This window comes from Cyrtonyx montezumae, unplaced genomic scaffold (genome assembly GCF_038088225.1).
Source record: "Cyrtonyx montezumae isolate F1298 unplaced genomic scaffold, pur_monq_1.0 scaffold_0, whole genome shotgun sequence".
Taxonomy (NCBI): domain Eukaryota; kingdom Metazoa; phylum Chordata; class Aves; order Galliformes; family Odontophoridae; genus Cyrtonyx; species Cyrtonyx montezumae.
The window spans coordinates 4,226,651-4,239,202 of NW_027071824.1; the positions used below are offsets into that span (position 1 = coordinate 4,226,651).

Sequence of the window (12,552 nt, forward strand, 5' to 3'; positions counted from 1 at the left end):
TAAACCAGCAGAACATCCCAAATTCATTTTATAAGGTGAAAAATGAAAGCAAACTGTGCAGTTTGAGACAAGCTGATACATTTAGCCCAAAGCCTGGTTTAGAATGAAGCACTGGCATTGTATTCACATCCCTGTCAGCTGCTGCTATTTCTTCACAAGGGGTCACTTGATGAATAATCTGAGAGATTCCTGAACCTTCCAAGTGGAATTTTGAGTTCCTCTAGAGACCTATACAAAATTTGAACATCCTCTTCGACCCAGAAGGGAATCTAAGCTTTTTTATTCTAGAATTCTCACTTGGTGAATACCAGCATCAGTACATTGCCATGATACCAAACCAGTATTAATTCTGGGACCACCTGCAATAGTCAGATCTCACATGGAAGAAGTGCATCTATTTCAGGAGAAGGAAAAAATAATTAAGGAATGGGATGATCCCCTTAAATTGCATGGTATAAAAAATTTAAGAGTGCGTTGCATTGACATGGAAAGTTTTGAGGAAGTCCATAATTTCCTTGTGTGAGAACTGAGTCTGCAAAACAGACTGTTCCCTGATAAAAAATTCATCATTGTCCTTATGAAACATCAGCAGTACTATTCTGTACCCTTTTCCATATGAATTAAATACTTGTATTATTCCATTATTAATGTTTTAGACATATATCATTATTTCAGTGTGAATTTGATTTATGGATTCTTTCTTATTTGTGAAGGTGTCAGCAAAATGGGTAAAGCCTATCAGAATTGGCACTGAGGTAATTCCTCCTGTTGCTCAGTCTCTTCCATTCTCTAACCAAGTCAGGCTCCGTCGAGGTCAGTGCCAAAACAATAATGATAATACGAAGCTCAGGGAAGAGCAGCACCTCCCTCCCATCTCTGAATTGTTATTTTGCCCAACATTCTTCCACGCACAAGTTTCTCCCTGGTAGAGGAAGACATTGTGCGCTCCTTGTTACATTTGAAATCAGAGAGGATCCCAAAAGGCTGGGAATTCTGTGCTGCAACTCTCGTGTTCTTTCCAGTATACAAACACAATGCAACAGCAGCTGTCCCCATAGATAGCTCATTGGACTTGTTAAGCTTGACAAAAACAAGTCAAAATGTAAGCTGGTGTGGAACACTCAGCTGTTTGCTCAGGGCCTGAATGAGTCTGAAACAATAAAAATAGCAAATACAAATTGGTTGCTACAATAAAAATAGCAAATACAACTACCAGCAGCTTTCCAGAGAACAGCACATAACCAAGCAGCTTAGGCTTAGAAACTGATTGAACAGTGAAAGGAAATCAATTGGAAAACAACTTCACACTTTATCTACGTTACACAGTATGGAATTTCTAAGTAAACTTGATTTAAAAACAGATACCAAATGATCTGAATTCAGTTCTGATAGCAACAGGCTCCTACAATGCTTCTAATTACAAATAGGACAGCTCTGTTTGGACACTGAAGTCAGCAGATCAGCTTCAGGATCATACTCACCACCATCACTTTGCCCTAGTACTCCAGGTAACTGCAAGTTCCCCAGGCTCTGTACTCAGAAGCATGCTTTCTTGCAACTCAGAAACATATATAAAAAGACAGAACACATTTATTTTTTGTTTTAAATTCCTCTTCCCACTCACCTGTTCTCTCATTAAGTGGTCTTTTGCCTCTGTCCCATCATTTTTTTCTTGATTATCTGTCTGCTTTCCTTGACATCTTGATTCTTTCCTCCTAATTGCAGAGCACTGACCTTGCATTTATTTACACCTTAATCATCAGGTGCTCTTTAATTCAGACTCTCACTAAATGTCTGTGGGATGTGCTCATTATAGCACTACACAAGGCCAAGCACCTAACAAGCCCCTTTTTATACAATAGTAATTCACTCTCCCCATACATCATATTTACAGGAACTGTACAGCTGCATTTTGATATGTTGTTAACATAGAGTGTAAGCTAGAACTACTATTCTGACATAGCATTTACTAATTATTAGTATATAGTTAACAGTACTATTTCTCTAATAAAAAAACAAACATATTCTTAATTTTTGTTTAATTTTCCTTTGCTTTCATTTACAGTGTAAGAAAATAGCCAGGTTCGTGCAGCACTTGAAATCTTTTCTTACCCTTCTCCCTCCTGGAAGCCATCACTCAGTCTGGGATAAGAAGCACAACATCTGCATTAGCATTCAGCATGCATTGCGACAATGACTGACCGTCTCAAGAGGTTTTAGTAGAGACAGCAACTCTCTATTACAATCAACTAACAAAATTCTAGAGCTTGTAAACAAATAAAACCAAAAATTCAGTTGGAATAAAAGATTAGATGTTTGAGTATGTTTAAAATATGTTTATATATATATATATTTTTTTTTTAAATAGGAGTTGCAACTAATGCTTCAGGGATATTAACTTCAATCAGCAGAGGCTTATGCTAATCTCCTTCTGTACGAGGCCAAGATGAGACTTAACACACCAGATGGATCATAACACATCTATCAGCACTCTGATAGTTGTTCCTCTAAGGCTGTGGCCACTGTTGGAATTAGGTCACTCAGCCAGGTATGAACAGCTGGATCTGATCACCTACTGCTAAGATCATATCAGGTATTTGATAGGAATTGGGGTTGCTGAAGATCCATGTCTATTATAAAAGAGGCAAGACACAGAGCAGCTACCTTTTCCATACCTCAGTTTCCTGCAATTCTGCCACTGAAATGCTTGTTGAGAAGGAATTTCAAACAAGCCTTTTAGAAGTCACTGCAGTCCAGAAATACTGCTTCCTCTTCTCATATACTGTAATCCTGTAAGAAATAATGCTTAGACCTGCTGCAATATGAACCATCCGAACACAGAGATAACAAAAGAGCACTTTGTTCATTATATTAAGAGACAATAATTCAGTTTGCTTCTAGATAGCTTGTCTCTGCTTGTACATATGCAGGAACATGAAGTTAAAAAACAAAGCACCAAAAAGCTTAAAAACGGGGAATAAAAAGGATATAGAAAAAACCTTAACAGTTCATCCCATACTATCTCAGAAAATATAACCAGACCTGTAATAAATAAATAAATGGTGACTATTTCAGAACTCAGGAACCTAGAATGGAGATACAAAGTGGACAGTTCAAAGATTACATAAACTGTAGTGCAGGAAACAAGGGTTAAATCTATCCACTTTGCAGAAGTTTGGTATTTTTAATATACAATCTTCCCAGGTGGTTTTACTTCCCATACATACTTAAACCAGTGCACCCCCCTGCCTGAGTATACACACTGCTGTTTTACATCTGGCTTTTATCTATAAAAACATATCATCCTTTGCCAAACAGAGGTGACTTCTATGCTTCTCATCCAGTTATTAGATTTGTTCTACTGCAGATAAACACATTCAAATATTCTATTCTTTTATATAATATGTTTCGGAATAAAAAGGATTTATATCAAATTAGCTGATTTGTATTTGTACCTAGTTAAAACCAAATGAAGATGTTTGCCTTACCAAATAAATGCCCACAGGCAGACAGACATTGTAGGTACAGCCAGTGCCACCACTTCAGCCTGAGCTTGCACTGCATGTGCTCTCACTGCAGCACTGCAAGGTCAGTAAAAGGGAATGGCAGTTGTGTGATGAAGGCAGAAGATGAAAGGCGGTAGCAAAGAGCTATTAGAAGGGTGCAACATGCTAGAGTGGGCTGCATTTTGATTTTCTTTATTCTTTACGTTTGATCGCTTTCCAGCAGCATTGAGTTACAGCCTTACAGAGGGTAAAGAGCTGAAGTTTGTCAGCTAGCCCTAAGGCTCAGCAACATACCAGGTCAGCCATTGATCTTGGCGACAGTGGAACAAATGCATTTTGACTAATTCTACTGAATTCAGTTGCTTCCTCCCATGAGGAAAAGAAGTATTAATTATTTACATTATAATACCATCTAGTCCTGTAATTGACAAATCCAGCTGTGCAATGCTTGGCATTACTTAGAGAAAAGAGCAGCTCCATCTCACAGAAGTTCACAATCTAAATTGACAAACTAGACAATATGAGGGAGAAAAGGAGCGATATCTTCTCCGCTTAGAGATGACGAGCTGAGAGCCAAAGTGCCTGCCCAAAGTGACAAAAGAAGTCTGTGGAACAGGACAGAACTAAACTCTCACTTTCTCAGATCTGATACCTGACCCATGAAAACTTATTAAAAACAAAAAACCACATCAACAAAAACACCTGGTTTTGCCTTATTTTTATTTCCAGTAACATAAAGTACCTGAGCAACACATCAACTATTTTCTGCATTAACTGCCTCCCTGGGTGCTTCCAAGGCAAGCTGCTCCCAAAACAGCATGCTTTGCTTCATAAGGCTTTAGCATACAGAGCATCAATCACAGAATCACTCAAGAGCATGTGTTGGAAGGGACCTTAAAGCCCACCCAGCCCCACCCCAGCCGTGGGGCAGGGCTGACCCCCACCAGCTCAGGTTGCTCAGGACCCCATCCAACCTGGCCTGGAGTGCCTCCAGGGATGGGGCACCACAGCTTCTCTGGGCAAATATTCTGTGACAATTAAGTGTCAAAGTCATTCAGGAGCTTTTAAAAGTTTTATTCTCAGGGTAGAGAAGTTCATAATTTGAAACAATTTCTGGTTCAGTGGGTGGTTTGTATATTTGTGGTCATGTGAGAACAGGATCTGAATACTTGAATGAACAGAACAATGGTACACCTGGTTCCAGCTGCTATCTCTAATTGCAGGCCCCTGTAGTCATTTCAGAGCAAAGTAGGAAATACTTCATAACTGATAAGCTGGACAAAGAGTATACAGACTGCTGACCTGAATTCATGGACCGTTAAATGTCTCCTGAAATATTCAGGTTTGTATCTCTTCTACAGTTTTACTTTAAACAAGAATTTCCATAGTTAAATATATCTATAGAAGGGGACAGTTTCACTTGGAACAATACTATTTGGTCTCCTAGTACTTGTACGTTTTGTGGCAATACTTTCACCAATTAGGAAGCAGTTGATATTTCTTTTCACATGTTTCAGCTTTGTCTCTCAAGTTTCTTTCAGCGCTCCCATTGTTTTTGACGTTACGAGAAAAGATAAGTAAGAACCCTCCTCCTCCAGATATTTTATATAGCTTTATAATTCATTTATGTCCTGGCCAGCCATCCACTCAGCAAAGAAACAGCAGGAATGCTGAAAGTCAGACCTGAGGAGAAACCCATTTCGAAGAGATGGATTTAGTACACTTGAAAATGTACTAAAACACACCTTACAAAAGGACGGTAGGAAGGTTTTCAAAACCAATGTAGAGTCACTGTTTATTAGGCATAGAAAATAAATTTTCCTTACAGACAAAACAAACAAAAAAAGAACAAAGAAACAACAAATCACCTCAAAACAGCAAAACCTGAACCTCAAAAGCAAACAGGTCAGGGAAAATTGCTTTTGCCTTAAGGTATTTTTCAACTTGGTGACCAGTGTGTGCTTGTAAAGACAAGGTAGATCAACATCATTGGCTACAAATGGCAAAGAGTTCTGGACTGTGATGTCCTTATCTTCTAAAAGAACAAGTAATTCAAAGTGACAAAGGGAATGTCATCTGCTCTTTAGTAAGTGTGCCTACATGACAAGATTTCTTGGTGGCTGTGAAGACGTAACCAAACTCATATTTCCCCATATTGCAGAAATCTTCTCAACAGTGGCTGGATTCAAGCACTTAAAAGTCCAGAGACTCATAATAAGACCTAGAAATCACATTTAAACAGCAAAGCTATCTAGATCCTTGCTAAAGAATCAGTTATACTTGCTATATTATGTATTTGCATTTCTTTATTATCATTATTGTCTTAACATATTTATATTTGCCACATTGCGTCAGGTAAGGCCTAAAAATTCTTGTTTCAAAAGAAATAAATGTATGGATTGCTAAAGCTGCAATAAACAGCTCAATCTGCACCTCTAGTAACTCTGCTCTATCAATAACTCTGAAATAGTAATTATTTGAATTAACTATGGTCAAAATTTGCATTTCCATTAATGGTGGCAGCCTGATTACCTCACGTCTTGTGATTTATATTGTTTTATAAACTAAGCAAAATGGAAGTACTATATTGCAGCCAGGGCAGAAATTCGAGTGTGAGCTATCCTGCAAGACTACACTTCAGCTGCATAAACCTTGGCAAGGTTTGTAGGAACTATGTTTTCCTGGCAGTGTTTCATGCCAACGATCAGTATTTGGAAATCTGCTTAATAAGACTCAACTATCACAACACCAGGACCTTCAGATCTTTTCACAATAGTGATATTAGAGATATTTCATGGGGAAAAAAAAAAAAACAACAGCTATTCAAGCTTTGGACAAAATAAGTACTACTGGCTCTTAACATTTTGTTCTACTTCCATAATGTATGACCTATATACAATACTAGAAAAAATATTTTTAAACGGTACTTCATTTCCCCCACAGCTTTACTGAGAGTCTGACTACCCAGAAACTCATAGAACTAGGCCACAGAGCTATGCTTTCTCTTGCATGAGAAGCTGGCCACCAACTTATGTGTAAGAAAATCACTAATTGTATAAGCACTTAAAAATATTTATAGAACAGCAGCTTATTAATTTGCAGCACAGTATCATCTGCAGCTAATAGCTTCATTGCTGAGATGTATCACTGAAATCATTAGAATTTTGTCATAGCATACTCACACATTATCTAGGAGGAAAAAATAAAAGGGGGGTGGGGTGGGGTGGGAGGGAACACTGTCTTTCAGAGCAGAATTTTCCCTCCTTCCCACCTACAATTGCATTCCTGTGCAGAATAAATCAGAATAACGTGTTCATGATTAATGAATGATGAAAAATTATTAAATAACTCACCAGAAGAGGAATGGATTCAGATCACTGATGTGAAGCTTGGTGCTGCACTGATGGTAGACAGATAGTAACTGCTAAACAAAGATACTGTATTTTATTTTGACCTTTTTAAGTCCTGTTCTGTTCATAGTAATACAAGGTTTATCTAATGCCCAATAACATCCATGACCAACTGAAGTTATTTTGTTAAATTTTTTCCTTCCTATTTTTAATTTCCATTGTCATCTTGGTGGGAATTGTGCAGTGCTGAGAGGTACTCACATGAAATAAGAGACAAAAGTTCCATTAACTCCTTTGAAGCCAGATTTTTACCTAGTTGGTCTAACAGTCAGTGTCAGACTGGCACTGAAACATCCCTCTTACCCCTTTGAAGTGCATGTTCTTCTTCCATTAATATAATTAAAGCAAATGGATGTGACATCAAGATCTAAAAGACAAGATCTTTACCAGCAAAACTTCAGGGAGTTTCTAATGTGGATCTATTTCCCACTTAGCTCTAGAGCAATACAATCCTAAGTCCTTTGGAAATGAGGGAAAATCTCTGCTAAATTAAAGGACTTTGGACCATGCCCCATAGAATTGATATTATTTCAGTAACTGTGTGAAGACAGAAAGGAGGAAGAAAAGCAGAGTGCTAATATCCATACTAATGAATGAGCCAGTGTGATCCCACAGCAGTGTCAGATCATCGCAACCTCCATACAGTTTCTGTAGGAAGGTGTAGGTTGAATAACTTTCTTCAATTTTCAGTGCCTAAGTGCAAAAGGAAGCGTATGGCCCCAGGAACAGACAGAAAAACATTTATGACACTTTAAGTGCAGTTAATTACTTGTAGGCGGAGCATCCTGCTATCAGCATTGACTTACTGCATTTGAAACTGAAACAGAAAACATAGCAGCAGTGACTTCTTTCAGCATCACCGCGGTCATCTGGTATAAATAGGAAAAGAGAAGCACAGAGCAGCTTCTCCCCGACAGGAATTCTTTCCATCATTGCCAGGAGAAGGCAGATACAGGCTGGCATGCTGTGCAGCCACCCTCTCAGCTTCTTCAGGTTTTTTCCATTCACATTTTGTTTTTCCACCTCCTACCTTTTTCCTTTAAATATATTCAGCATTCATGAAAAGAAAAAGTATTATATGTGTGGAAAGAGTTCACAAGGTAGGTAGCACCATTCTCACTTTACAGATGGTACAAAGAAAATGAATGTGTGTGCTCACTGCACATCTCTTCAAGGGAGCAAGGGAAATAATGTGATTCCTTATGACCATTGTGGGGTTCACCTCTATCACCAGAGCATGTGAGAGAAGAAAACTGTTGCTCCTAAGCAACAGTATTTACTTTTTCAGGAGAAGAGGCAGGAAGCAAGAAGGCTTGAGGAAGAAATGTGCAACCTCCAGTCACCAAGAAGGGAACTGGTGACAAAAAGAGTGGCAGAGATTGCTTCCTACTGAAGTGTTACATGAGAAAGAGAAGATCTTGTAACTGAAAATCTCAGCACTTTCTCTGCTCTTCACTACTGTCTATGCAGATCCACTTGACTGGTTTTGGTCAAAGTATGCATTGCTCATGTTTAACAGCAAGATAGCCAGGTACCAAGAGAGCAACCTGTACCTTCTCCTTATCATTCTTCCTTCCTCTTTTCACACTTTCTCTCATAACCTATCTGGCAAGTTTAACAGGGAAAATGGAAAATCTGGTTATGAAGTCATCCACAATGCATGGATATAACTGTTCAGCAGAAGGCCCTTAGCCACGACACAAAAGAATACAGGATAAATTTATGGACCTTTTTGAGCAACGATTGATTTTCCATTACAAAATTATTAAAATCAACAAACAAAATCCATTGTGAGAAAATTATTAATCTGGACACAAGTATGAACGTGGAATTGAAGTACACCTGCCACAGCAGACACAACATATAATGGTGTAGCCCAAGCCTGCAGCCACGTGCTGTTGGTCTGCTGGGACAATCCAGCAAGATACTGCAACACATCTGGGCAACAACACCAGGCAAGGAAAATATCAAGGACTGTATCTTTTTCCATTGTCTGTGAGATCCACAGTATTAGCAGCTTCATGATACTGTCAGACGTCTTAGACACTGCTCTTGAGTTCTGGGCTGGAGGTACATCTGAAACATCCTCCAATTAATGCCTTGAACAAGTTTTGTAAGTTACTTCAACTCAGCAGGAGGTTAACTAAATTCTAGGAAAGGAAAAGTATCCTCAATTAAAAAGTTTTTTTTCCCCACAGACTCTGATTTTTCTATAATAGAAACAAATTTTTATTGAAAACAGTGGAATTACATTTTGAATAAGGATTATTGGTAAGAACTGAGAAAGCCAGCTTTCATCATCCACTCATAGCAAGGATAAATTATGGTAAGACAGACTCTAGTATACTCTGAATGGCTGTCATCATCCACTCTCAAGAAAGATTAATTTGGACAGAAAGACAGCAAATAAATCCTTTAAAGACAACACAGAAAATGGAGAGCTTTACTACAGCAGGATGGAAGAAGAGACAGGTCACCTCTAACAGCATGGAAGCTGAAAAGAACTTGTGCCTTTTCCTGAAAGACCTGATCAGAACTTCACCCATTCAGTCACACGAAAACCTGCCAGGATTTTTCATGAAACAGACCTCAAACCACTGGTCTAGAATGTTGGAAACTGGAATTTTGTTTTTTCCACCTCTGTTGCACCCTGGGAGATGTGGAAAGATTCAATCACCTCCTCAGAGTTTTATGAGGTAGCAAGATGCCTAGAAGTTGACAGCAGAGTTGATTTTCTCCTGTGGGGGTAGCTTCTATACTTCTGTAGAATGAGGTTTTTTCAGCTAGTACATGCAGAAGAAATCCAGTAACAGATCATCTTCATCTTTTTATGGATTAAGCATTAATTATACCATAACAGCTGTCAGAGTTAGCTCTGTAATCACTCAAAGTTCCTGAGCTTGAGTACACTCCAAAAAAATACATCCATACCAACTGCAAGGTCAAAGTGACTTGAAGAGAAGTTCAGACACTTCTGTAACATGTGCAATACAAACTTATGAACCATCAGGCAGAAATTACTTTCCCAGGTAACCTGATGTGGCAGCCTTGTGTGCTTCTACAAGTGGGAATGCTAGGTTGTAAGAATTTAAATTGTACAATGCAAGAATAATGATTATGTCTGTACTGCTAAAGTGTAGAATATCAGAGCAAGGCAGAACTTCATCTAAATATTATTATAATGACCTCAGTATACCTTTTACAGAAGCCAGTTAGCACACCTCTAAGCACTTCTCTATTTCGTCACAGGCCAAGAGCTGCCAGTTAGCATGCACCAATTGTGCTCTGCAGGTTAAGAGGATTTAATTTTGTCAATGTAGGCTGATCAAACCAGAAAAAGCTTTGGCACTGTACAAAACGCACTAACTCCAGCTCAGTTTTTACTTTGCCAGACATGAGATTACTGCATGCAGCCACTGCTTCTCCAACATGCTCTAAAATAGGGTTTATTAGCACAGGAGGAGTGCTCGGTGTGAGACTAGAGCTCTCTTTCTGATGTCTTGTGCCTTTAGTCCTTAGGAACAACCCCTTGGCTCTCAGTATCTAGACTAAATTTGGCAGGGTCAACAATGGGCCAGAGCTAGCGAGACCAGTTGTGAACAAGTTGTTTCCATACAGAACTCTCTGTGCTGCTCTCTCAGCATCTGTGCCAAAACCATACCACCTTAGCTCATTCACAGTGCAGGACCTGATCTTTATGCTGGTACTAGTCTCCTGAGCTTCCTACTGCCCACAGCACCAGTGACTGCTTTGGAATACCTTAGTGACTCTGAGGGAGTCAGCCCTGGTTTGTTAGTTTCCATGCTGAAATACATTTAGCTGCAGTTCTGAGCAGATGTTGCTTTTGACCTGGTAAATCAAACAGATTTATTATAAAATATGAATAGATTGTGACAGCTTACATAGATGTGTATTTGTATATCTTCATATATACATATATACAACTCACATATATATAAAATTAAATATTAATTATGTGATAAAATAATACAAATCTTAAATAATAAAAAAACTAACAACTTAAATACCCTCTTCATATGGAACAGAAACAATTTGTGACTTAGTTTTAGCATAAATTCAGCAGCAGAAATAAAATTGTACTATAGAATGCAATGTGGTCCAGTATTTCATTGTCCAGAATTCTAATGAATATAATATCTATATTACAATCCTCTTTAACTTATCAGTAGCTCTTATCAGTCTTTTTTGCAGTCAGAGGAACACTGCTCTAGTATGTGCTTGATATGGTTAGGCCAATCCCAATGTATTTATACTTATCACTATGTTATCAATGCATCACAAATGAAGTACAGAGACACACTGGAAATTTGTCTACAGTAACAACATGTCATTAAAAAACAGAACACCGCAAATTCTAAATTATTTTGTTGTCATTATTAAAGATGTTGGGGGGGGGAGAGGAAGCCACAGAAAACAATTCCCCAAGATCCAACACCCCTGTTTGATGTCACATGAACACCCCTGCAGAACAGTCACACCTCTTGTCTGAACCCCAGTTAGTGCTCATTTTCATGATGTATTGTGTAAATGTTCCTGCTGTTTATGATAATCTTGTCCTCTGCTTCCTCAGAACAGAAAAATCATTTAAAAATTAAAAAAAAAAAATTTTGCTCCCTGGAAGACAGTAGGGACTACAGTTGATGATGAATCCATTTAGCTGAGCAGCATTATCTTTGAAGAAAACAGTTCTGCAAATCAGTCTACTCAGTTGCATTTTTTTTGTTTTGTTTTTTTTTTGTTTCCCTTGGGTTTTGAAAGTCACTTACTGCAACACACAGAGATAGGAGATGAACACAGTTAACTCAGCCATTCTTCACGTTACTCTGCTTCTGTTCAATGTCTGTCACATAGTCTATTTACTTCTTGGGTTCAAAGTCTTGCTCTTTTTAATTTTCATTTACTTATTTATCTTTTAATCATGCATCACTCAGCTCACTCCTCCTTGCACCTCCACAGCTTTTGTTGTTTTCAGTCTTTAATGATGATCTTTTAGTTAAGAGCTCACCAAAGTGTAGATCATGCTGAATGAAAAGAAAGACACAATATGAAAGTATCCTTTTGAGGCATAAAGAACACTTTGATTTTTATAACTCTTTACTGTCTGCTCCTCAGGTCTGAAAGTAATGGCCAATGCCTTCCTTTGCATTCTTCCTGTCTCTCTAAAGTATCTTAATTATGGTGGATTCAAGATGGGTATCAAAAAGAATTCAAGAAATATAAAATTCATTAGTGATATCCTACCGCACCACAAGCTGTGTTTGAGCTTATTAAAGTGTGCTCTGATGTCTGAATTTCAACAGTGAAGAAACAAAACCATTTTGCTTTAGCACGTTTGATCTTTACAACTTCAACCAGCAGCTCTCAGCACGGCAAGCAAGGTTTACCATGAAACTACATATTTTCCTTCCTTTGGAGAAAAACCCATACAGTAGAAGAAATAAAATGCAGACAATCAGCTAGCATGAATCCATACATATTAAGTACAACTCTAAAAAATGAGAAAATTGCAGTATATTATCACTGCCCCATTTTACTGGGATTCTAGTTCTTAAAATACCCAGGAAAGCACAGCAGAAGTACTCTTTTAGTTAGGACCAGGCAGCAGACCTTGGCTT

At 38.2% G+C, this 12,552-nt stretch overlaps 1 protein-coding gene across 2 annotated transcripts in view; it reads right to left on the bottom strand.

Annotated features, from left to right (window-relative positions):
• Positions 1–11,290: 11,290 nt before the first annotated feature.
• CNIH3 (cornichon family AMPA receptor auxiliary protein 3) overlaps positions 11,291–12,552 on the bottom strand; it is a 42,428-nt gene continuing 41,166 nt past the window's right edge. For both annotated transcript variants that reach the window (XM_065743494.1, XM_065743416.1), the window contains one exon: positions 11,291–11,958. In XM_065743494.1, coding sequence (XP_065599566.1) covers positions 11,931–11,958 — 28 coding nt within the window. In that variant the 3' untranslated portion in view covers positions 11,291–11,930. The remainder of the gene's footprint in view (positions 11,959–12,552) is intronic.